The following is a 26,950-nucleotide window of genomic DNA, read 5'->3' as shown; positions in this document are numbered from 1 at the left end:
AAATTCCATCGAATGATGCATTTTAAAATATCCCTTTTTTGGGTGTGGTTCTTATTGGTAAAGCCTTTTTGTCACCCGACACTAGTTGCTGTTCTCAAAATAGTTAGTTAACATTCTTGATCAGATAGTAATGTAGTAGCTTAAGACTGGTGTTAAACAGAGGGCTGACCAAGCAAGGCTGGCATTTGTGATTCAATTGTATTTTCTCAGTCCGTTGTCTGCTCTTTATTTCCACATGAAACAATGGACATGGAGGGAGCTGAACTTTCTTGATTTACTAATCCCAAAGGAGTATTATGCATTCATATCATTGCAACATCCTGGTACTCCATTTCCTGTTTTCCAACCTGCTTCAAGCCGGCATTCAACTTTCACTCATTCACATCAGCCTCTATTCAGGTCCTGGTTCCACTGTTTCCATGGCCTACCTTTTCCCTCTCCTCCCTCTCCTCCCTCTCCTCCCTCTCCTCCCTCTCTTCTTCACAGCTATTCTCTTGATTCCATGCTTTACTTGAGCTCTGCGACTGATGTTCGAGGGGGAATTCATTACCTCTCCGTGATATCGCTGTTACTCGTTGGATATGTGTCGGCAAAGAAAGCTTTCTATTAACCACAGAAATGGCATATATGGGGCAGGACCAGTAAGCCCCTTCACTGATAACACTATTCCACATTGAGGGAAGGGGAACACAGTCTAAATTTATCTTTGCTAGTAAAGGTCAAGGCACTGGCCACTTCCCAATGTCTGTAGTAGACGTGCAAGCCCTCCAGTCCATTATGCTTGTGCATAAGATCCTTTGCATTGGATTTTCACTCACTCATGTGCCTGTGCCTGAGATTAGGTATTTTATTTGCATAGAAATGAGAATATTCATCTGATCATGCTTTGTTCTTTCAGTTACCTTCTGATGTCCTTAATTTAAAAAAAAAATGTTTACATTAGTGAAACCCTTCAACATTTTGATTGCTTCTATCAAAGTCTTTGGTACAACTAAGAGTCAAAAATGTTTAATTGTCATATGTACCAAAAATGGAACAATGAAATTATAACTTGCAGCATCAAGCAGCTCCATGAACACAGTACACATAGATAATACAATAAATAACATTCAGTAAATCCAGTAAGCCTGTAGTGCAACTAAAAATGTTTGTAGTATTCAAGAGCCGGATGGTTGTTGGGAAGAAACATAGAAACATAGAAATTAGGTGCAGGAGTAGGCCATTCGGCCCTTCGAGCCTGCACCGCCATTCAATATGATCATGGCTGATCATCCAACTCAGTATCCCGTACCTGCCTTCTCTCCATACCCCATGATCCCTTTAGCCACAAGGGCCACATCTAACTCCCTCTTAAATATAGCCAATGAACTGGCCTCAACTCCCCTCTGTGGCAGAGAGTTCCAGAGATTCAAGAAGCTACTCTTGAAACTGGAGGTCACAGTATACAGACTCCTGTACCTTCTTCCCAATGGCAGAAGCGAAATGAGAGTGTGGCCTTCGATGAAGCTTGGTTTCTTTTTGAGGCAGTGTCTCCTATAAATCCCCACATTGGTGGGGAGGTCAGTACACGTGATGGACTGCACAGTGTCCTCCACTTTTTGTAATCTCCTTCGTTCCTTGGTGCTCATGTTGCCCAACCAGGCCGTGATGTAGCCAGTCAATATGCTCTCCACCGTAGATGTGTGGAAGTTCTAGAGAGTATATATCAACATACCAGACCTCCTAAATCCTCTAAGGAAGTAGAGATAACCCTCATTATAGTCGATCATTGGCAGGGAGGGGGGGTCTGTTATTGCCTATTGTTTGCTATAACCAAGTAAGGGTTTGCTCCCCCATTGACATCATGGCCCGGGTAACTGGGTCATAGTCCTGGAGCCTCATCACTGAGAGGGCAGTGGGACCTCCCTCACTGCACTGTTCGGTGGCCAATGCAGGTCGCCTTGACTCTCACCACCGCCATCCTATTGATGAAGACAGATTGATGGATCTTCTGTTTTCCCTTTCTGAAGTCAACAATCAGCTTCTTAATCTTGCTGACATTGAGAGCAAGATTGCACATTGAATAACTTTTGAATCAACTTTTTATTTTTTGAACATATTAAACATCTTTGAAGATTGAACATCTTTGAAATCTCTTACTTGGTTATAGTGGACAATCAGCAATAACGTACAGCATTACCAACCCCCACCCCCCATCCATGGACCATTATAACGAGGATTATAAAATATTTGCAAGCAACTCCACATTATTGCAGGCAATGGAAAATTGTACTTCTGGAATTCATAAATCACCACACAGACCAGTAATAAGTTACACAAGTAAAAACATTTTTTTAAAAAATTTAAACTCTCATTTCTTAACGGGGGCACAGATAACACAGCTTTGATTTATGGAAAATCACAACAAGGACCATTTCTAGGAATGCAACCCCCAGCCCCAATAAGACAGGAGTTGCCTGCACAAGAAATACAAAATGCCCTCTGCACCAACTTCCTGGGCTACATTTCTTTGTGAAAACGAGGTGGCAAATTCTAATGATCAACTTCCACAGTTTTTTGAGTGTAATCCATTTCCTCCGGTCATTTCATAGTAAATGCAATTGGATTTTCAAAACACGGGTTCCAGAAAAATTATGAAACCACTGGGCTTTATTGTCAGAACATTGTGGAAAGTGACAGCAAAGGGCAAACAAAATGGATGCAAATTTATTTCCCCAGGCAGTGCTCAGCTGTGTAATTTACCAGAATCACACCACAAAATGCAAATCCTTGGGTATGTTTTCTTTTTGCATCTCCTATGCATAGGTTCATAATACAATGATGGCATTATTAAAGTATGGGGCGATTATGCTGCATCGCGTGCACTTCCCTGACCACACAGGTGAATGAGTGCATAAGGGTGTGTTTGCTTGTGTAAGATCACGCTCATTCCACAAACGCATTTGAAAGTCAGCTTCCGAAGCAGGGGTTAGGCATATGGATATGCGGGGAGTGGAGAGATATGGATCATGTGCATGGAGAGGATTTAGTTTCATTTGGCATCACGTTCGGTGATATGGCTGATCTATATCCTGCTATATACTTTAACACCCTTCCTCATTGTCCAAAACGCCATCAATTTTGGTGTCATAGTCATACAGCACGTAAACATGCCATTTGGCACTGCTTTCCCATGCCAACCAATGTGCCCCATCTACACTAGCCCCTCCTTCCCGCATTTGCCCATATCCCTCTCAATCTTTGGTTGCAAACGTAACAAACCAGCCAATCTACAAGTCGTTTAGATCTATCATAAACAACAGAGGTCCTAGCGCTGACCCCTGGGGAAATCCAATGGTCATTGACCGCCAGGAAGAGCAAAGATTAACAGAGAGATAATCATCTCCTGATACTCACCAAAACCAACATCCTCCTGTTGTTGCTTAGCCACAAAGCAACATCACTATTTGGGCCTATTCACCAGTCACTATTCCCATCGCAAGCAGGCAGGAAGTGGCACCCTGAGATTCTGTTAATACTATGTATACATACTGATACAATACACTCTTTGGTTATCATGAAAAGATAAAGAAGTAATGCCAAGCACTTTGCGGAGGCTTCGTCCATTATTGATCAAAAGGGTTGGGTGTGCAGCATTTCCTAAATCTACAATCTGAAATGTAGATGTTTGGGTGAACCTTTTAAATCTCACCAGATGACTTCTATTGGTACTGGGTCATGATTCATTGTGTCGTTTATTCGGGCTATTGAAAGTACTGTACAACAGATGATACAGAAAGTAGAACTAGGACACAAGGCCATGGGCTCCTCCAGTGACTGTTATTACAATACGCAACAACACATCATTCCACTCAAGGGAAACAGAATGGTCCTGGATGCAACAGATAACAGAGACCTGTTAGAACCCTCTGGGGTGGGGGGGTATAAATGACTACATTGTTTTTTTGAGAATGTATAGATTTGTATAGGTTTACTATCAGTAGTGAAATACAGTGAAAAACTTTCTTTGCGCTTCTTTGTAACCATAGAATAAACACGAGTGCAATCCATACACAAGGACAATAGGTGGTGCAAAGATAAAAATACCAGAGTGCAGAATATGGTGCTACAGCATTATAGTTATAGCACTAGTTACAGAGACAAAGTCTACGGTCCACAGTGATGTATGATGGAAGGACGGGACTACACCCAGGCTTAGTTATTAGGCTGATAATAGTGGGAAAGGAGCTGTTCCTGAATCTGGTGTTATGCGCTCTCAAGCTTGTGTGTCTTCCGGCTGAGAAGAGAGGGGAGAAGAGGGTATGACAAAAGAGTGGAAAAGATTATGTTGGCTGCTTTCCCGAGGCAGCATGAAGTACAGATGGAGTCAATAGTGGGGAGGCTGCTCTGTGAGAAGGACTGGACACCATCCACAACTCTATGCAATTCCTTACGGCCTTGGACAGAGCCATTCCCAAACCAAGCTGCGATGCATCTATAGATATTTATAGAACTTGAAATATATGCAAACGGAATAACATTAACTCTAATGTTTGTTAGATACCAAGTTGGAACCCAAAGAGGTTGATCCATCAGTGGAGGGTGTACCTATTCTCTTCTTCCCACATGGCGGTCGGTGGACAGCACTATCCCAGGAGATGGTCGGTTTCTCTGCGTTTTTTGTTTCGACGTGCGTTACACAGAGTGATGGCCCAATGTGAATATCAGATATCCATCTGATCAGAATCAAAAACGTTGCAGGCTCCAGGCGGAAAATTAAAAGCAGTCTTCAAAATGTTTTCATTTAGGCTCAGATATATATGTGGTTGATATACTCTCTGGTGTGAGCCATTGCCATGGGAGTTAAAATGACAATGTAAAATGAATTAACCTAGGCATATGAGGTAGGTAGTCTTGGAGTAGGTGCCTGAGGATGTAATGTAATGGTCTGCAATGTAATGGAAGGGTCTCGACCCGAAACATCACCCATTCCTTCTATCGGGAGTTGCTGAGTTACTCCAGCATTTTGTGTCTATCTTTAATGTAATGGTCCATTGTATCTTTCAGTGGAGACAGCGCAAATCAATGTCTACAATCTGGACTGGAAGAAATTGACACAGGACAGGAACTAACAAGAAAGAACATCTACAATGATTGCAGTGTTGAAGAGCCAGTTGAAAGGGGATCCATCTGTAGTACCGGTGAAATTGAGTTTTTAGGATTTGGCAAGAAGTATGGTAAGGTATGGAAAAAGAACAATCTGAAATGTTGACGTTTGGGTGAACCTTTAAAATCTCACCAGATTACTTCTATTGGCACTGGGTTACTATTGTCAGCTGTACGAGATGCAATAAAAAACTTTATTTGTTTGCTATCCTGTCAAATCATACTCCACATGAGAACAATCAATGCATTGCACAAGTACAGCAGATAGCGTAAAGTGAAAATTAGCAGAGTGCAGGCAGGGTATAATGTTCAAGCTAGAGAAAGGGCAGATAAAATAAAAGTTCAAGGGGCGGATTGAGGCAGGTTGGGTGATCAGATCTATACGTTTAGCTTATAAGAAGTCTGTTCAGTCTGATCACAGCAGGGAAGAAGCTGTTCCTGAACGTGGTGGTATGTGCTGTCAAGCTTATATATCTTGTGCCCAACGAGAGAGGGGAGAGGGAGGAATGACCAAGGTGTAAATGGTGTTTGGTTATGTTGCCCGATTTCCAGAGGCAGTCTGAATTGTAGATGGAGTCGATAGGGTTGAGGAGGAAGGCTGGTTTGTGTGCAGGACTGGGCTGCATTCACAGTTCTCTGCAATTTCTTGCCGTCTTGGACAGAGCTGTTGTCTAACAGAGTATTGATGCATCCCAGAGGTAGACACAAACTGCTGGAGTAACTCAGTGGGTCAGGCAGCATCTCTGGAGAAAAGGAAGAGGGAGGTTTTGGGTCGAGACCCTTCTTCAGACTTTTGCCACGTTAAAGATAGTATGTGAATGTAAGTGATTTGGCTGCTGTATTTTTGCCATTAAACTGATTACTATTTAATGAATCTGAAGAAAGGTTTGTCTCTATTCCTTTTCTTCAGAGATGCTGCCTGACCCACTGAGTTACTCCAGCATTTTTTGTCTAACTTTGGTGTAAACCCGCATCAACAGATCCTTCCTACACATGTAATTTAACCTTAACAGGCCAATGATTCTTTTAAAGAGTGCAAGGAGGAATGTAATCCACTTGCACTAAGCATTCAGTTCAACATCAAGGCAATACAGCGTTTATAACCCATGTGGCTTCACAATCAAACAAGATTTCTTCAGTGCGTAGTTTGAGATAAGAAAATATATAAAGCTGTCATACGGCCATTTGCCACAGGTTTCCAGTTATAATCTTGTTTACCGAGGGACTGTGAAAAACTGTTTGCGTGCTAATCAGGGAGCAGAAAGACAATACATGATTACATTCGAGCCATTCGCAGTGTATAGATACATGATAATGGAATAACGTTTAGTGAAAGATAAAGCCAGTACAGTCTAATCAAGATAATCCAAGAGACACCAATGAGGTAGATAGTAGCTCAGGACTGCTCTCTAGTTGTTGGTAGGGTGGTCCGGAGGTGGTGAGATGAGCAAAGATAGTATTTCATTGTATGTTGTGTTTCATGTATCAGCTCTGAACAGGTAAACCAATCCTTTTAAGGTGTTTAAGAAGGAACTGCAGATGCTGGAGAATCGAAAGTTACACAAAAAAGCTGGAGAAACTCAGCGGGTGCAGCAGCATCTATGGAGTGAAGAAGGGTTTTGGCCCGAAACGTTGCCTATTTCCTTCGCTCCATAGATGCTGCTGCACCCCCTGAGTTTCTCCAGCTTTTTTGTGTAATCCTTTTAAGGTTCTTGGTTTCAAATAGATCCTAGTATTGGCTAATGCCAAATGTAACTGTCCCAGGAACATTTCACAATCGGTCAACACCACACTCATGACTACTCATATATAAATGTGGAAAATATAGGTCAAGCTAATGAGATTTAGTGGCCTGGATCCTTTAATTGTCATATGTTTTTCCAGCTTCAAAATTGATCTTCTTGCGTACCTTTTTAATAAAATACATCCTGATGTTCTTCTTTTTCTTGGCTCAAGCCTTCGGTAATCTAAGCCAAACCACTGATTTCCCTCCCTTTCTCCATTTAGTCTCTCTTTCTTAATGTCTGCCCCTCTCGTTCAAGTTTGAAGTAACCAATCTAATTCTTGAACTGACTGCATGTTTTGGGATAAATCACTGAAGAAGGGTCCCGATCCATTTTCTCCTGATGTGCTGCATGACGCCCTGAATTACTCCAGCACTTTGTGTCTGTCTTTGCTTTGTGATCTTTTCCCACTTTAAAGATACTGTGTGAATATAAGTGATTTGGCTGTCGTGTTTTTGCCGATTAACTGAGCAGTATTTAATTACAGTTTGTGCAGGTGTCTTCTAACACTCCCCCATGTGCCATATTTGACTTGCTGACCAAGGAGTGGAATGTGCCCGTCCCAAACCTCGTTGTATCGATTGTTGGAGGAGAGGATAATGTTTTGTTAAAGCCATGGCTTCAGAATGCTCTTCGGAAAGGTCTGGTGAAAGCTGCTCAAAGCACAGGTAAATTTACTCCTATGTATCACGGAAAAAGGGGCGGAATAAGTGGCACAGCGGTAGAGTTGCTGCCTTACAGCGCCGAGAGACGTGGGTTCGATCCTGACTACGGGTGCTGTCTGTACCGAGTTTGTACATTCTCCCTGTGACCGCGTGGGTTTTCTTTGAGTGCTCCGGTTTCCTCCCACACTCCTAAGACGTACGGGTTTGTAGGTTAATTGGCTTCGGTAAAGGTTCTAAATTGTCCCAAGTGTGACCTCATAGATAGCAGTCCGAAGGAAAAATGTATTCAACAGGTCAAGCAGCATCTATTAGATATGTTGATTATTTCCAGCTCTTATTTCAGATTTTTAGCATCTGCACTTTGTTTTTGCTCTTTATCATTATAGACCACACTCATGGACACCAAGACAATGTTAATTCCCTTGGAGCAGCTTCCATTTGTTAATCAAACTGACTGACATGATGATGTTATTTAATGATAGATGTTGCATGCTAGGACTTCCAAAGACACTTGGAAGTCACCTGTATGTGTAATTGGAGTAGAATCTGATCGTGTAACCTCCAAATTTCAATTGGACATGTGTGAAGAGGGCTAATCGACAGCCTTATGGGGAAAATCTGAACAAGAGCTAGCATAGATACAAATGGCTGAATGAGCTTCTGCACAATAAGGTTTGACAGTTCTCTGCTCTGAGGGGAACCCCACGATGAGGGGTCACACGGGTGTAGACAGAGATTGAAGTGGTGGGGCGGTGGGGGGAGGAATGGTGAAAATCCTTCCAGTTGTGAGCATGTGGGTTCTTCAATAATGAAAATAATGTTGCTGCTTGAAGATTGATGGAATTATTTCCTATGATTCCCATACAGGGGCGTGGATTATTACAAGAGGCCTGCGGGCAGGGATCACCAAACTCATAGGGGAAGCAGTCCGTGATCATGCCTTTGCCAGCACTTCCGCCAAAATCAAAGTCTTCGCAATTGGAATCTCGCCATTGGGAATCATTTCTGACAGTGAAGCCTTAGACGACGTTAAGGTTAATTCTCAAATTGTAAACCTTCTTTCCCCTATCCTCGGCCTTTCAGTTTTTAATGAACACATTTCTAGTTGTGAAAGATGTTTGTACATCTCTGTTTGAATCAGGAAGGCAGGTGTGATTTAGAGCTGGGTATTGATTTGTGTTCACTCATGCCATGTCCCTGCCTTGCTATCTTGGTGCTTGAGCATGGAATTCAAGACTGTCACAAATGGGGTCATCCACACCAATAATGAGTGCCCAGTGCTGGGAGATTGCTCAGAATTTGCCTTGAACCAGCCAAGTGAAAGCACTCTGACTTGTTTGTCAACATAAGCTGTGAAAAATGAATGGTCTGCAAGACTTCACTCAAATGGGAACTAGGATTGGTTTGATGAGCAGGCTATAACATGAAGCCCCTTCCCTCAGCCACTGACCAAACATGCCGAGTGGTCAAGGTTTGCCCATACTGGTGAGACCATAATTGTACATGGGTTGGCAATGTCACAAGCAGTCGAATCACTGCATTTTTTGTCAGACTTTGCAGAGATCATTCAGGGCAAACGTTGCTATTTGTTCTTCTGCAAGTTCACTTAAAATTCAAAAATACTCGGTGCCTCTCTTTGTTTGAAAAAAATATTTATTTCCCAATTACAGTATGAGGTAATAAATGTGAGCAAGACGTTAGAACACACGGTCAACTGGATCTTCAAGAGGCACCCTCACATGTATTCCCCTAGCCTCCCCCCACAAGTGAGCTTACAGTCTCGGTTATTTGGAGCAGAGCCAATAAGTGGAGATGGAAGTTGTCCTATCCTCCCTCACAGTTACCTTTCATCACTGTTCTTCAATGCGAGATAACATAGGAAATGGGTCACATTCCCTCTTCCTCAGATGGGAGATGGAACACGGAACAAAGATGGCACAGTGGAGCAGCGGTAGAGTTGCCGTCTTACAGCACCGGAGACCCAGGTTCGATCCTGACTATGGGTGCTGTTTGTACGGAGTTTGTACGCTCTCCCTGTGACCGCATAGGTTTTCTCCAGGTACTCCAGTTTCCTCCCACACTCCAAAGTCGTATGGATTTGTAGGTGAATTGGCTTTGGTAAATATTGTAAATTGTCCATTGTGTGTAGGATAGTGCTAGTGCACGGGGGTCGCTGGTCGGCGCGGACTCACTCGGTGGTTGATGGGCCTGTTGTGTCTCTAAACTCAACTAAACCAAAAACTAAATGTTTATATTGAAAGGAAACATTGCAGTACCTTAGGACATGCCATAACAGTTCTAACCGTTATACATTTATACACCACCAGTTTTACACCGCCTTTTTGAAGTGGTGTATAGAAGAACGTATCTAATTTGTTCATAGCAAAAACCTCCAGAAAAAATAGTAGGGTTCAGTATGTTGGTGCAGGATTATATATTGATGAGGATACTCTCAGGCAATGGAAAATGTGTGCGTGTGTGATAATCTTCAGACACAAAGGTAAAAGTGTTGCCAACTGAGCCATGAGGGACAAAAAATGCAACTGCAACAGGCACTACCTTTGTTTATTTGGCCTGCTTTTCCCTCGGATTTCCTCTATAATTACTTTGTATACGTCTTTAATTAGGAGCACAGTCCAGCTGTCTACCGGGTTGATGACACAGCACAAGGTCCTCTCTACTCCTTGGACAACAACCACTCCCACTTCATACTGGTGGATGAAAAGACTCCCAATGGCACCACTAAGCTTTGGCTGAAACTGCTGAAGCACATTTCAGAACAGCGGACAGGCTACGCAGGTAAGCGCCAGAAGAACATGGCTGAGAGTGGGATCTCCATCGTAGAAACATAGAAACATAGAAAATAGGTGCAGGAGTAGGCCATTCGGCCCTTTGAGCCTGCACCGCCATTCAATATGATCATGGCTGATCATCCAACTCAGTATCCTGTACCTGCCTTCTCTCCATACCCCCTGATCCATTTAGCCACAAGGGCCACATCTAACTCCCTCTTAAAGATAGCCAATAAACTGTCACCTCAACTACCTTCTGTGGCAGAGAATTCCGGAGATTCACCACTCTCTCTGTGAAAAATGTTTTCCTCATCTCAGTCCTAAAAGATGTCCCCCTTATCCTTAAACTGTGACCCCTTGTTCTGGACTTCCCCAACATCGGGAACAATCTTCCTGCATCTAGCCTGTCCAACCCCTTAAGAATTTTGTAAGTTTCTATAAGATCCCCCCCCCTCAATCTTCTAAATTCTAGCGAGTACAAGCCGAGTCTATCCAGTCTTTCTTCATATGAAAGTCGCGACATCCCAGGAATCAGTCTGGTGAACCTTCTCTGCACTCCCTCTATGGCAAGAATGTCTTTCCTCAGATTAGGAGACCAAAACTGTACGCAATACTCCAGGTGTGGTCTCACTAAGACCCTGTACAACTGCAGTAGAACCTCCTTGCTCTTATACTCAAATCATGACCACAGGTTGATGAACAGTTCCCATAGAAGGCTATAATAGTAAGTGAAAGTACTTGCACAGCCCAGCTTGTAACAGCAGGTAGGGCAGCACAGTGGCACATTGATAGAGTTGCTGCCTTATAATGCCCGAGACCTGGTTTCGATCCTGTCTGTACGGGTGCTGTCTGTATGCAGTTTGTACCTTCTCCCTGTGACCATGTGAGTTTTCTCCAGTTCTGGTTTCCTCCGAAGACATGCAGGTTTGCAGGTTAATTGCCTTCTGTAAATTGTTAGTTGTCCCTAGTGTATAGGACAGTACTTGGGTAAGGGGTGATTGCTGGTCAGCACAGACTTGGTGGGCCGAAGGGCGTGTTTCCACATGGTGTCTCTAAAGTCTAAAGTTCGAGGTCTGTATAGTCCCCACAAATCCATTGTCATTTTGACCAAGATAGTTGAACAGTGTTAAAACATGGGAACATTTTTGTTTATTTGTCCTGCCAGTTATTTTAGGTTCACAGGCCAAACGAGAGGAATAGATTTTAAAATACCACCTCCAACCCTGGCCAAGACTTATGATGTTAATTTTCTTTTTCCTCGGGTTTGTTTTCAATAAATACGTGGACATTTTCCATTTCTAAAACGGCCCCATTATTGTGTGTGGAGTTTATCATCCTGTGATTGCATGGGTTGCCTTGAATGTTTGATTTTCTCCCAAATTCCAAATACATACTGGACAGTGGGTTAATAGACCATTAGTCATTTCCCCTTGTATAGCTGGCTAGTGGGAGAGTCAGGAATAGTTGAATGGCATGTGAGAAGAAATAATTTGTAGCGAGAAAAGCAGGAGGGACGAGATTGAGGGACTGGTTTCAGAGCAGCTGTAGATTCAATGGCCCAAATAGACTCCATCTATGTGGTAAGGATCTATGAGAAATGAAACACTCCCTTATTTATCTCAATGACAAAGTACTGTTGTCTGCAGATTTAGTTCACCATACATTTTCATACACCGAAGGGAGATATTTCAGAATGATACATTTTCGGGCTCTTGCTCTTCAGTGGGATATTTTTCATTTTCACAGCATGAAACATGGTGTTATATATCTGCTGCACATTACAGGAACCATTTAACTTTTCATGTGTTACCCATAATTTAATGGTGGTACCCTTGTATGAATGAGCAGTTTGTGGGTTCAGTCTAACTTTGGTCTGAAGAAGGTGTCCCAACCCGAAACATCACCTATCCATTTACTCCAGAGATGCTGCCTGAACTGACGAGTTACTCCATCATTCGGTGTCTAACCTTGGTTCATTTTGCCACTCCTGTGTGGTGCTGAGGGAAAACAGACCCTCATGATCCCAGGGCATTTTCACCTAGTTGACAGCGGTTGGTGTTTGTCTCGATGTATCACCCTGGTTCATAAGGAGTGTCCATCTTGCAATGCTGGTTTTAGAACACGGATTGAAGTTGAAAATCAAACTCTGTCTGAAAACTATTCCAGTATCAAGTTCTACTCATCAATTTAACAAATTGAAAGATATTTTGTTCCCACTACAAGCCACCCTTGCGGTCTCACTTTGTCAACTAAATGGGAGACACATTGTCGTGTGTGCTCTCTTCCACATGATGTAAATTTAAAACATACCAAATTGCCTTTCCTAGTCTCCAGAAGCAGGGAGAAAGGACAACTTAGTCAACATTCCTAAGTTGTTTCCTATACACCCACCTTTTGCAATACAAAATAAATAGTAGCAAACCTTCAAATTGTTACAGAACTTTGAAAACGATGTCAACCTAGATCTAAAATAAATAGCCAAGTTGTCCAGTTTCACCAACCATTGAATAGAATGGAGCAGATATTCTTACCTGGAAGCCACTATTCCTGAATCATGTTTTACAAGTCCAACTGGTGTCCTTGTCATTAGAAACATAACTTTCCAAATTGTAGTATGCTTTAATTCTGCTTTTATCTTTTGCAGGTACTGGCAGCATTGAAATTCCTGTGCTTTGCTTTCTTGTACATGGCCACCCAGAAATATTGCAGGTAACAGCCGTCTTTCTTGACTGGACAAAATAAAATTAATCTGCAAGGAGAAATTATTTAAAAATACATTTTCTCTATCCATTCCTGAGGAATTCATTATATTGAATCATGTGGAAACCTAATTGCCCCTCAGGTTGATGTCTGGATGAGGAAATAGTGCATAAAACAGGAGGCTTCATTGTTTTTTTTAGTTTAGTTTACAAATACTGTGCGGAAAGAAGCCCTTTGGCCCACCGAGTCTGCACCGATCCCCACACTTGTACTATCCCACACAGACTAGGGTCAATTTTACAACTAACAGGCCAATTAACCTACAAATCTGTACGTCTTAAGAGTGCGGGAGGAAAAGGAGATCCCAGAGAAAACCCACGCAGGTCACTGGGAGAACGTACAAACTGGACAGACAAGCTCCCGTAGTCAGGATCGAACCTGGATCTCTAGCGCTGAAAGGCAGCAATTCTCCCATTGCATCACCATTTCACCCACGTGTGAAGAATAGAGATGTACACATGCATATGCATCTGAGATTGAAAAGGTTGATGCTACTCCTGTTGAGAGGTGTGTGTGTGTGTTTGTTTTTGTTTTCAGGTCAGCACCAGCGCACAGTTCCCTCAACCTGGATTAGATGCTGTCTGTGTGGAGTTTGCACGTTCTCCTTGTGACTGCTTGTGTTCCCCCTAGGTGCACCAGTTTCCTCCCACATACCAAAAACGTGTTGGCTTGCAGGTTAATTGGCTATCAAAGGTTAACAACAAGGGTAGATGGATAGAAGAGCATCAATAGACAATAGGTGCAAGAGTAAGCCATTTGGCCCTTCAAGCCAGCACCATCATTCACTGTGATCATGACTGATCATCCACATTCAAGGGGAGGTAATGGGTATGTGCGAGAGAACATAGTTGTTTACAGCGAAACATTGGTGAAATGGGACTATGAGAACAAGCAGAGACTCAATTCTACATTGTAAGGGAATAATGAAAAGTATGAAACATGGAAGAACTGATACAGATAGGTAATGCAAACAGGAAAAATTGGATTAATATTCTCTGATATTTTTGGTGGCACAGGACCTTTTTGCTGGTTCCTCGTCCCAGCAGTAGTTAAAGGTGGACATTCCTGAATGTTGTTAACACACCAACAATGGGTTGACAAGGATGCTCTCATTTATGTTACAGAAAGTGCACCAGGGGATAGAGAATTCTGTCCCATGGTTAATCTTGGCTGGATCAGGGGGCATTGCTGATATCATTGCTTCATTGATGCATGGACCCGTGGTTCCTGAAACTGTGGAAGAGCAGCTTAACGAAAAATTCCCCAGAGAAACCTTCACCAAAGAAAATATTCTCATATGGACCAAACTGGTAAAAACAATAACACACTCATAAGCTTATAATTTACACTGATACAATTTTCTGGACCAAGGGGTTTATCCTCATATATTTTGATTAATTTATAAATTATCTTCTCCCTTCTGTCACTTTTACGATCTCGCTTGTTATTTTAGTCCATTTTCCAATCATAACCTGTTGAGTTTATAACATAATTCCATTAGTGACCTTAACCCTATCCTGGCATTTTGTTATGTTTCTTGATCATTTAATTGTCATGATTCTGTCCTTGTAACCACCTTTTTGACTTTCCTAATCGTTCGTGCTACCATTGTCTATGTACTTAAAATGCCTTGTGCTTTCATCACACTTTTGCATTCATATCTTTTATCATATGTATTATTATATATTGGCTCTTCTTCTGGAGATGGCAATACAGAGCACCAAAACGTTTAAATTTTCCACAGACACAAATATTACTTATTTTACTTTACATCAGCTTTATGCATTACCTGATATTCATGGATTATTCTGTTTTGTATCTGAAAGAAGAATTTAGTAGCAACTCAACAATTAAGTGTTTTGTAGGTGGCTCAATTTCAGTAAATATCGATCAACCATGATTTTTAGTTTAGTTTAGAGATCCAGCGTAGAAACAGGCCCTTCGGCCCACCGAGTCCGCGCCGACCAGCGATCCCCGCACATTAACACTGTCCTACACACACTAAGGACAATTTTTACATTTATCAAGCCAATTTACCTACATACCTGTATGTCTTTGGAGTGATGTGGTCTACATAAACCTTTGATGTGACCTCTATAAACCTTGACTTGCAGGATTTAATTATTTTTGGCACCTTAATCAAAAACAAAATTGGCAGCAACTTTTCTTTTTTAGATTCAAAATATTATGGCCAAAGAACATATCTTAACAGTGCATAACTCTGAGCAGGAGAACTCGGAGGAGTTGGATACCATTATCCTGAAAGCCCTTGTCAAAGGTAGGGAGGTTTCCCATTTATTTTGGTTACATTTTGGCATTGATGTGGAGAACCAATGCTAGGCATCACGTCTGGAATGGCGTTTCATACTCTTTTCTTCCTTTTCCTCACAGCCTGCAAAAGTCAAACCAATGAAGCACAGGAGTACCTGGATGAACTGAAACTCGCTGTTGCCTGGAACAGGGTAGATATTGCCAAGAGTGAGATCTTCAATGGTGATGTGGAGTGGAAGGTACATTTCATTGATCTAATTTAGAATTTATCAAGTAGGAAATAGCAGCTGGATTTCCTCCTTAGTGTTGGTAATAGAATGAGATCAATATTAAAATTATTACCGACTTTTGGGCATATCTTTCGCCATTGACCTTCTCTCCTCTACACACACCTTGGGCGAGATTGGAAGATTCAACATGTGCGACTATGACCAAAACAAATATTAGCATGCCATTTGTGTAAGAAGGAACTGCAGATGCTGGTTTAAACCAAAGGTAGACACAAAAAACTGGAGTAACTCAGCGGGACAGGCAGCATCTCTGGGTGACGTTTCGGGTTGAGACCCTTTTTCAGCATTAGCATGCCATTGCCATGCCAGTTTAGCTAACCTATTTGTTGCACTTGAATTTCCTGCCCACGTCGTAATGTTCCTGACAATAGTCATTTTCCCATGGTAGAGGTATGAAAAACAAGAGGATTCATGTGAGGGAAAGAAGTTTTATAAGAGACTAGACTAAGTGGGACCCATTGGGTCCCTGTCACACAGGAGGCCTGGTTCCCCAACGCAGCCCGTTCCTTATTGCAATATTCCACCACTCACCCGTTCCCCCAATGCAACCCATCCCCCAACCACTCACGCATAGCCCCCAACTGCGCAGGCACGGCTCATTTCCCCTCATCCCCCAGCACTCCCTCACCTTCCCTCTTCTTTCCCCTCTCCTCCTCCCCTCCTCAATCCCTCCCTCACCTCTCCCTCCCCTTTCCCCTACACTCAGTCACACCCTCCCTCCCTCCAGAACCCCTCCCTAGCCCTCCTATCCCTCGATCCCCCACTCCTCACCTCCCCCTATCTCTGCCACTAACCCTCCTGACCTTCCCCACTGCCCTCTCCCTGTATTCCCCACCTGCTAACTCCCCCACTCCGCTCACTCTATTCCCCCATCTCCCCCACTCTCATCACCTCCCCTTCCCCTCTCTCCCTCCCTACCCCTTCCCCTCCCTCAATCCACCCACCCACTCTCCTCACCTCCCCAGGATCTTTCCCCTCTCCTCCTCCCCTCCCTCACCTCTCCCTCCCTCTCCATTCCCCTAACCTCAGTCACTCCCTCCATCCATAAAAAGCAGCATCGGCAGTCCCTTCCTCAACAGGTCATTCATTGTTAGCTGTGGTTTAGATCCAGCTGATGACGTGTGTGTGTGTGTGTGTGTGTGTGTGTGTGTGTGTGTGTGTGTGTGTGTGTGTGTGTGTCTCTCCATGGAAACTGCTCGGCCACCCTGCAACCCGACTCTCCCTCCTTTCCTCTGCCCACTCCGGCTCAGCCGTCACTCGTCTCCTTTCCCACCGCCCGCTGTTTGGCCCATCCCCTCCCTGCTCGTTGCCGCCGCTGGGCCAAGGGGGAGCGAGGAATGGAGTCGGTGTTCATCACGGTGGGCACCATGAGTTTCGATGAGCTGGAGGAGCAGATCTCCTCGGAGAAGGCCGCGTAGGTGAGTTACCGCAACGGCGGCGGCGGAGGAGACGGACCCCAATTCTTTCAGAATTCCTCACCTTGTCATTTGGACCCATCTGGAAGATCTACACTAGAGAAAATCACCACTTATGGACTTCAGTTGAAACATCTTAAATTGATATCAGCTGTCCTATGGCTCCACAAGATTACCATACTCTGGGAAAGAAGAACCAGTAAATTTGTCAAGATGAAGCAAAATAGTCACCATAAGATTCTGGCAATACTTGGTAGGTCAGATAATATCCACCCAGAGAGCTGCAGGCTGAATGCTGGATATTGGTGTTTCATCAGGGTGGAAGAATGAAACAAATATAGACTAAGGATGGGAGGAATGAACAAAGAGTAAGGTCTGTTACAGGGTGGGAGGTAGGAGCAATTGGGATAATGGTGCAAAAATGGCATTAAAACGATAAGAGTCAAAAAGTCCAACAGCACGGAAACAGACCCTTCAGCTCACAGAGTCTCCATTGCCCATCAAGCTCCCATCTACACGAATCCCATTATAATCTCTTTACATTGCCATCAAATCCCTCCGCAACTGGAGATAACTAGTGCTGCACCAGAAGGCTTATTACCAATATCTGCTGTCTTTTAAAATAAAACATTGACTGCACTAGTTTTGATCTGAAATGTTTAACTGCTGTGGAGTCCAAACAGCTGAAAAGTACTTTATTGGCAAAAGTTGTCAATCCTGGAGCTCGCAATGGTCTTCCAAAAACATTATTGCTGATGCAGTTTATCTGGTGATCACCACATTATTAATCTAGCTTTTATGTGCAATGTTAAGCATTATAGGCATTATAAATTTACTACAATAGTTATAAAGCTCTTTGGGGCAAGCTAAGATGGGTAACAGAAAGAGAAGAATTTGTTTAATTATTTTGTTATTATTCATATCAAGGAGTTGCACAGTGATACAATAACCTGCTCTTCTCTGCAGTCCTGTGACCTGGAAGATGTAATGATGGATGCTTTGGTGAATGACAAACCACAGTTTGTTCGGCTCTTCATTGATAATGGGATGAACATGTATGACTTCCTCACTTATGGCCGGCTCCAAGAACTCTATCGTTCCATCTCACAGAAGTGCCTTCTCTACGAGCTCTTGCTGAGAAAGCTTGAGGAGCACAGGCTCACTATAACAGGCATTAACACTCCTTCGCATCGGGACTTCCCAGAAAATAAACCTAAGTTCACCCTGTGTGAAGTGTCCAAGGTGCTGAAAGATTTCCTGCACGATGCCTGCAAGGGAATTTTCCAGGAATCCAACTCCTCTCGCAAGCACACTGGTGTTAAAAAGTCAATAGCAGTAAGTACAAACAAATAACTGAACTGTAAAAAATAATTACTGTAAAAGAAAATAACTTCATTTTTCAAATGTGGGGTGGCACAGTGGTGCAGTATTAGAGTTGCTGCGTTACAGATACAGGTGCCATCTTTCTACGTCTGTACGTTCTCCCTATGAACCCGTGGGTTTTCTCTGGGTGCTCCGGTTTCCTCCCACACTTCAAAGACGTACAGGTTTGTAGGTTAATTGGGTTCAGAAAATTTGTAAAATTCTCCCTAGTGTGTAGGAAACTATTAGTGTATGGGATGTTTAGTTCAGAGATAGTTTAGAGATGCAGCACAGAAATAAGCCCTTCGGCCCACCGAGTCTACGCCAATCAACGATCCCCACACACTAACACTATCCTACACTCGAGGGACAATTTACAATTTAACCAAGCCAATTAGCCTACAAACCGGTTCACCTTTGGGGTGTTGGAGGAAACTGGAGCACTCGGTAAAAACCCACACAGGTCTCGGGGAGAATGTACAAACTCCGTTCAGACGGCATCTGTAGACTACCTCTCTGCCACTGTACCCTGCTGTCCAGGTGATTGTTGCTCGGTGGGACAAAGTTGCCTGTTTCCATGCTGTACCTCTAAATCTAAAGTAAAGTCTAAAATGTATACAGTTGCAAATGCCAAGAATGTAAGCAAACAGGAGAGGTGAAAGGCAATTCAGCCACTCAAATCTGCCGTGCCATTCATTATGATCATGGCTGAACTACCCAGGCATCACTTTCTGTTTTGTTCTAGTTCCCCATAACCTTTTACTCCCTGACCTTTCAAAAATCCACTTCCACTATAAATACCCCCCAAAATTTGAGGCTTAATACACTGACTGCTCACCTCAAGATTCCGCAAGTATGAACACAATAAACAAAAGCACTAGGCCTTTCATTTCCTCAAAAATGCCCACGGCTTATCCTTTACCTCTGCCACTTTTTGGCACAAACTACACATTCCTTGATTCATTTTATTGTCCAATAAACTATATTGTCTAATAAAATTATATTCAGTTGAACTAAATCTGCACCGTTTTCCACAGCTCGAACACCGTGCAGTTTGTAATCTATTAATCTCAATGTCAAATGTAATTGCGATCAGTTAAATGTTGCAATAAAATTTATTTATGATAATAAATGTGATTTCCAAAGAAAGGCATAAGGAACTGCAAATGCTGGTTTAGAAAAAAGTGCTGGACTAACTCAGCGGATCAGGCAGCATCTCTAGCGAACATGGATAAGTGACGTTTAGGATCGAGATCCTTATTCAGACTGTTTGTAGTAGGGAGGGAGAAGGCTAGAAGAGAGGTGGGGGCAGGACTAAGCCTGGCAAGTGATGGATAGATGCAGGAGATATTGATCTATATTGATTATTGATTAGCAGATGATTGGACAACTAAGGCAGAAGATAGTGAGATTATGGAGAGGGGAGGCATGAAATGTGAAGCCAGAGGAATGGATATAGTATTATCCATATAGAATCACTCCTTGGATGCTACTCTTTTTCATAATTTTGTATCACCTCTTTCTGGTCTGATGTATTTAAGAATATCTCAAACATTCTTAACATCCCATTAAACCCAGAGCCGTTATTAATCATCTTTGGGGTATCTGATACTTCAAGACAACTCACAACTGCTCAACGACAATTCCTCTCCTACTGTCTCATTACGGCAAAGAAACTACTGCTCATGTCATGGAAAAAAACAACAGCTCCCAATTCCAGAATGTGGCTTCATGACTTGACCAGTACATTACATTTAGAAAGAATAAGATATGTCCTACAGGATAGAGTCAACCAATTTAATAAAATCTGGCAACCATTTATCACATTTCTTGCACAGAAGAATACTGACACATAACACAAACCTATCTACACTCTAAACCATCCATTTTAATGACATTGTGAGTAAGGGATAGGACAAGAGAGTTAGAAACAAGAGTCTTCACAAAGAATTATTGTACTGAACTGCTCCCTATGTACTGTAGTTACCTTCTGCACTTCACTTATTTTATTTTTATTATTTTCTCCCCCCCCATTTATTTATTTATTTTAATGTTTTTATTAACATGCCCGTCCATATTGTTTGTATAATATTCGGTTTTGATATGTACATTTGGAAAAAAATGAGCTTGGATATGCTTGGGGCAACATAATCTGTACCCATTTTTTGATGGCTCAATAAAATTTATTAATAAAAAAGAATTAAAACACCAATTATGTTTTGGTAAATACAGAAAATGGGAGTAGGAGAGTATCCTCAGTGGGACAGGCAGCCTGTCTATTTTCGGTGTAAACCAGCATCTGCAGTTCCTTCCTACACAGTCTACAAAGGTAGTTTAACCTCCGTTGAACTGGCAGTTATCTTGTTTAGATGTTCTAATGTAAATGATTCTTTCAGGAACTAAACAGCAAGTTACGTGGTCAAAGACCTTTCACAATGCCTGCCCTAAGCCAAACCTTTGAAAATCCCTGGCGGGACCTCTTCTTGTGGGCTGTACTACAGAACCGACAGGAGATGGCCAACTATTTCTGGGAAATGGTGAGTACCTTTACAGAGGAACCTAGATCTTCACATCGTTGCGTTCAGGGAAGGATTGTTAATATTATTACTTTACAAATTTAGTTGAATTTAATGATACACCAACCTAGTCTATGCCGACCAGAGCACCTGTAGAAAACCCACGCAGGTCATGAGGTGAACGTACAAACTTCCCACAGACAGCACCCATATTCGGGATCGAACTGGGGTCTCTGATGCTGTAAGACAGATACTGAAATCATAAAATCATAAGCGATAAGAGCAAAATTAGGCCATTCGGCCCATCAAATCTACCCCGTCATTCAATCATGGCTGATCTATCTCTCCCTCCTAACCCCATTCTCCTGCCGTCTCCCCATAACCTCTGACACCTGTATTTAACAATTCTACCGCTGAGCCTCCATGCTGCCCCATTTATTTAATTATTTTATAGAATGCTGGACTGGTTGCAAGTACGTTGACATCTTAGTTAGAAACTGTGCTTTCTGTTGTCAGCATTTCATGGTGACTTATTGTGTGAATTTGTCAGAGAGTAATTCAATCCTTTGGCATTGTTAGGTATACAGTTTTGAGTCCCCCTATTTGCCAGTAAACTCTAATGGTTCAAACCAACTCTGCCTTTCAAATTAGCACCAATTGTTTTCCATTTGACGACAGCAATATTCACCAGGCAACAAGACCGATAGAATGAATTTCTTGGCGTTCAACACTTCACTGGTTCAACCCCACTGTCAAGGAAATATGTGAAACGCCATTTGTCAGAGGAGGCCATGGTAGCCCAGTCTTGGATCCCAATTTCCAAATTCTTCCCACCAGACAATTTTACTGAGCTCCCAGTCACCAACAAAGTAGTTTAAGTTAGCAATGATAATTCGCCTTCTGATGATGTGCACAGCCAAAGTAAAAACATCAGAAGCACTTTCTACTTGAAGAAATCATTATATTTGGCAGACAGTGCAAAACTCTTTGCATTTCATTGAACAAGTACTGGTTAACCATGCATGGTGATCAAAGTATTTGCTTTCAGAGGCTATCCAATTTAGTCCACCGTGTGAGAAAATAAATGTGTAGTTGCATGCTGCGTACTTGTGTTCTGCAGAAACATTGGATGTTTGGTGCAAGGCATTTTAACATAAACTGATTCAAATGTTAACTAAATCTTCTTGCATCACATAGTGGTTTAATCCTCATCGTGTGTTGGTCAACATTTTTGGTTAGAGCAAAATATTCTTGAAAATGGGAGCAGGATTAGGTCAAGCAGCCCATTGATCTTGCTCCGCCATCCAATAATGTGATCTTGGCCTTTACTCAACTTTCCCGCCAGCTTCTCATTACTCCCAGAGTAACTCTTTAGACCAAAATCTTTTTATACCAGTCTTGAATATATTCACTGTTCACGCTTCAAACATTTAGGGCAGAAAATTTCAATGTGGCCCTTGTCCCGTTCCTCTTATTCTGAAACCATGCCCCCTGGTTCTAGACCCCACCCCCTCGATGGGACAACCACTCAGTGTAGAAACAAAGGGAAATGTTAGTTAGTGCCACATTTCTCTCTTAAATCTGTAGGAACACTTTCCAAATCGTTTTCCCAATCCCAAATGGCTTTTTGATCTTCCTAACGGATTTCCTCCTTGCTCGCGAAGATTTAAATGCCACCTAAATGTAAAGAGTAGACACAGGAACTGCAGATGCTGAGCAAAAAAAAAATCACAGAGTGCTATGGTGGGTTTGCTATGTGGGTCATGCAGCATCTTTGGGGAACATGGATAGGTGATGTTTCATAGACCATAAAACCATAGACCATAGTACAGGACAGGGGCGGGCCCTTCAGCCCACAATGTTTGTGCTGAACACGATAAACTAAACTAAAGTTAAACTAATGTCATCTGTCATACATGATCCATACCCTCCAATCCCTGTATTTCCATGTTCCCATCCAAAAGCCTCCACATCTTTCCTGTAATGGGGCAATCACGGAATTGCACACCATTGCACGTTTTAGGTCAGGGCACTTCCTAAAAATCAAGTGTCGGTTTGAAGAAGGATCCCTACCTGAAATGTTACCTATTTTCCCCAGAGATGCTGCCTGACCCGCTGAGTTACACAAGCACTTTGTGTGTTTTGCTACCTAAATGTATGTTGAAAGTGACTTGCGTCTGTATTAGCATGTTGCATTTCTGGTTTAATCTGCGCCTATGTTTAATGAGATGATCTTTGAAATGACAGAATCAATCTGTGTTTGACAGTCACACAAATGACTGATTCCTGTTCCCGCCCATCCTCCAGGGTCCAGAAGCCGTGCCCGCAGCTCTGGCAGCATGCAAGATTTTAAAAGAAATGGCTCGGCTGGAGTCGGACACCGAGACCGCTCGGAGCATGAAGAGGGCGAAATATGATCAATTGGCAATAAGTACGGTTTAGTTTTGTTTAGAGATACAGTGCGCAAACTCACCCTTCACCCCACCGAGTCCGCGCCGACCAGCGATCCCCTTACACTAACACCATCAGGAACAATTCACAATTTTCCCCCAAAGCCAATCAACCTACAAACATACACGTCTGGAGAGAAAAACGGAGCTCTCGGAGAAAACCCACGCAGGTCATGGGAAGAACGTACAAATTCCGTACAGACAGCACCGGTAGTCAGGATTGAACCCGAGTTACTGGCGCTGTGAGGCAGCAACTATACCGCTGCGCAACCGTGCATTTCTAAAAATCTCAAACCTTGTCTCTCAGGCAGAAATTAAATTAAATTAAATTAATCGCATTTTAAAACATAGAGCAACATTCACGCATTGAGCTCTCTTCCAAGGGTGCATTCAATAGAATCCAGATCTGGGAATGGAGTTCAATGCTTATATCGGTGCAGCATAGGTTCACCAGGTTAATTCCTGGGATGGCGGGACTGACATCAGTATCAACTGGAAATATTCACTTGAATTTAGAAGGATGAGAGGTTATCTAATAGAAACATATAAAATTCTGAAGGGATTGGACAGTCTAGATGCAGGAAAAATGTTCCCCATGGTGGGGGAGCCAGGAACGGGAGTCACAGTTTAAGACTAAGGTGTAGGCCATTTAGGACTGAGATGAGGAAAAAACGTTTTCACTTGGAGAGTTGTGAATCAGTGGAATTCCCTGCCACAGAAGACAGTGGAGGCCAATTCACAGGAATTAGATATACACTGTATCTCTTAGGGCTAAAGGAATCAAGGGATTTGGGGTACTGATTTTGGATGATCATATTGAATGGCGGCGCTGGTTCCAAGGGCCAAATGGCCTACTCCTGCACCAATTTTCTATGTCTCTATGTTTCCATCGTACATTTAAAGCATACAGTGCAGGAGGAATTTCCACCTTTTGTTAAATCATGCCAGTGAGTTGGCTGTTTGCTTATATTGTGGCGTTCTGAAGTGGTATGTTGTTTTCTCTTCTTCCAGACCTGTTTAGCGAGTGTTATGCGAACAGTGAAGACAGAGCATTTAACTTGCTGATCCGTGAGACCAAATACTGGGGCAAGACCACCTGCCTGCAGTTAGCTACAGAAGCAGACGCCAAATCTTTCGTTGCACACGATGGAGTTCAGGTATCAGTTTGAGACGTTTCAAAATGTATCTTATATCTCGTGGACGCAGCCCAGCCCATCACGCAAACAAACCTCCCTTCCATTGACTCCATCTACATTTCACACTGCCTCGGCAAGGCCAACAGCATAATCAAGGACCAGTCTCACCCTGTTCACCCCCTTTTCTCTCTCCCATCTGGCAAGAGGCACAACAAGTGAAAACACACACCTCCAGATTCAGGGACAGCTTCTTCCCAGCTGTTATTAGGCAACTGAACCATCCTATCACCAACTAGAGAGTGGTCCCAGTCTACCATCTACCTCGTTGAAGACCCTCAGACTATCTTTAATCAGACTTTACTGGACTTTATCTTGCACCAAACGTTATTCCCTTTATCATGCATCTATACATTGTGGACGGCTCAATTGTAATCACGTGTAGTCTTTCTGCTGACTTGATAGCATGCAACAAAAAGCTTTTCACTGTACCTCGGCACATTGTGTTGGGCTGGTTTTCTGATTTTGTGGTGATTGATTTGAGCCATCAACCCCTCCCCCTATAAAACATGTTTTCTCCAAGCTCAGGACATTTTCAACAACTGTCTCTGAGCCATGGTATATCATCCTTTATTTCCCCACCCCACTATTTTTTTCCCTCTCTATTCCCTGTGCCCCACTCAGGTGCACCCCAATTCTCGCACGATCCTAAGCTTCCTCTATCTCCCCCCCATGTCCCTTCCACTGGCTTCACATTACACCCCTCTTATCTCCTTATCTGACACCCTTTTGTCTCTTTTCATCTCTCGCCTTTACCACCCATCTGCCAATAAAACTGGTTAACCACACAGTGTGATCTCTGCATTTGCTTCCAGAAGCTATCCAATTTAGTTTGTGAATGTGCAGCTGCATGTTGTGTGCTTGCGTTCTGCAAAAGCATCAGGATGTTTGGGTGCAAGATATCTTAACATGTAAAGCAGAGATTGATAGGTTCTTGATTTGCAAGGTTGTCAAAGTTTACAGGGAGAAGGCAGGAGAATGGGGTTGAGAGGGGAAACCATAGTCTATATAAAACCACCCATCACCTAAATCCACCTATCACTCACCAGGCGTTGTCTTGCCCCTTCCTTCTTTCCCGCTTTCTTCCCCCCTGTCACTATGGGTCGGAAGAAGGGTCCCGACCCGAAATATCACCTGCTCATGTCTTCTAGAGATGCTGCCTGACCCGCTGAGTTCCTTCAGCGCTTGGAGTTTTTTCTTGTAAATCAGCATCCGTGTGCCTTGTTTCTCTGTATCATTGTTTCTACTACTCAATCACCCTCCTCCACACCATTTGCTGTGGCAGGTTACACCATCCTTATTCATCACTGGCAACTTGAACAATTGTTCGAAGAATTGTTCAACTTGAAGAACGGCCCATCGTTTCTGTACCACCTCAAATCCTTCAACATCATCTTTGCTATCAGGCTGCAGATCCAATGTCCAAGCTTAAGGAAACCACAACCATAGATGTCCATGCTCCTCCCAAAGTGGGCATAGACCTGATCATCTTAGGAACTGATCAATTTTCAATTCATCGTTTTAGGCTCTATTGACTAAAATCTGGTGGGGCGAGATGTCCACAGATACTCCATTCTGGAAGTTGCTATCAGGATTCTGTTGCCCTCCGCTAATATTCACAAACCTTATCACGTTCAGGTAAGAAAATGCCGAGCGAATGTTCCGATAAAACAATGGTCTTTTAATGTTATGATTCTTCAGTCAGCATGTCTCGCATTATAAATGACTCTTGTAGAGACAGGCAGTGAGTGCACTGCTGCAGCTTTGCTCACGGTGGTAGGATTTACTTACATTTTGGCAATTCTGGATGAGGGCGGAATGTTTGTCCTGAAGAACTTAACAAGTCGATCTTCATGCTGTTTAGATTTTAGAGATACAGCATGAAAACAGGCCATTCGGCCCACCGAATCCACACAGACCAGTGATCGCCCCATGCACAGGCACTATCCTACACATAAGGAACAATTTGGGGCACACAGCAGTAGATTTGCTGCCTTATAGCGCCAGACTCCCTGGCTTGATTCTGACTATGGACGCTGACTGAACGGAGTTTGTACGTTCTCCATGTGACCAGGTGTGGTTTCTCCGAGTGCTCCGGTTTAGAAACATAGAAAATAGGTGCAGGAGTAGGCCATTCGGCCCTTCGAGTCTGCACCGCCATTCAATATGATCATGGCTGATCATCCAATTCAGTATCCTATACTTCAGGAAGTCCAGAGGCGGCACGCACACCCCCATCCACATTAACGGGACGGAGGTGGAACGTGTTTCTAGCTTCAGGTTCCTGGGAGTCAACATCTTCGATGA

At 43.0% G+C, this 26,950-nt stretch overlaps 1 protein-coding gene across 1 annotated transcript in view; it reads left to right on the top strand.

Annotated features, from left to right (window-relative positions):
• trpm5 (transient receptor potential cation channel, subfamily M, member 5) overlaps positions 1–26,950 on the top strand; it is a 63,594-nt gene that overhangs the window by 11,961 nt on the left and 24,683 nt on the right. The window contains exons 3-15 of the mRNA XM_055649697.1: positions 5,047–5,221; positions 7,417–7,597; positions 8,462–8,628; positions 10,222–10,393; positions 13,031–13,095; positions 14,271–14,456; positions 15,322–15,424; positions 15,538–15,656; positions 18,089–18,457; positions 20,881–21,021; positions 23,308–23,431; positions 24,462–24,607; positions 26,169–26,281. Coding sequence (XP_055505672.1) covers positions 5,047–5,221; positions 7,417–7,597; positions 8,462–8,628; positions 10,222–10,393; positions 13,031–13,095; positions 14,271–14,456; positions 15,322–15,424; positions 15,538–15,656; positions 18,089–18,457; positions 20,881–21,021; positions 23,308–23,431; positions 24,462–24,607; positions 26,169–26,281 — 2,061 coding nt within the window. The remainder of the gene's footprint in view (positions 1–5,046; positions 5,222–7,416; positions 7,598–8,461; positions 8,629–10,221; positions 10,394–13,030; positions 13,096–14,270; positions 14,457–15,321; positions 15,425–15,537; positions 15,657–18,088; positions 18,458–20,880; positions 21,022–23,307; positions 23,432–24,461; positions 24,608–26,168; positions 26,282–26,950) is intronic.

The sequence above is a fragment of the Leucoraja erinacea genome, chromosome 18, assembly GCF_028641065.1.
Source record: "Leucoraja erinacea ecotype New England chromosome 18, Leri_hhj_1, whole genome shotgun sequence".
NCBI lineage: Eukaryota > Metazoa > Chordata > Chondrichthyes > Rajiformes > Rajidae > Leucoraja > Leucoraja erinaceus.
Note: the sequence above shows the minus strand (reverse complement) of the source record. Positions and strands in the feature narration are given on the sequence as shown.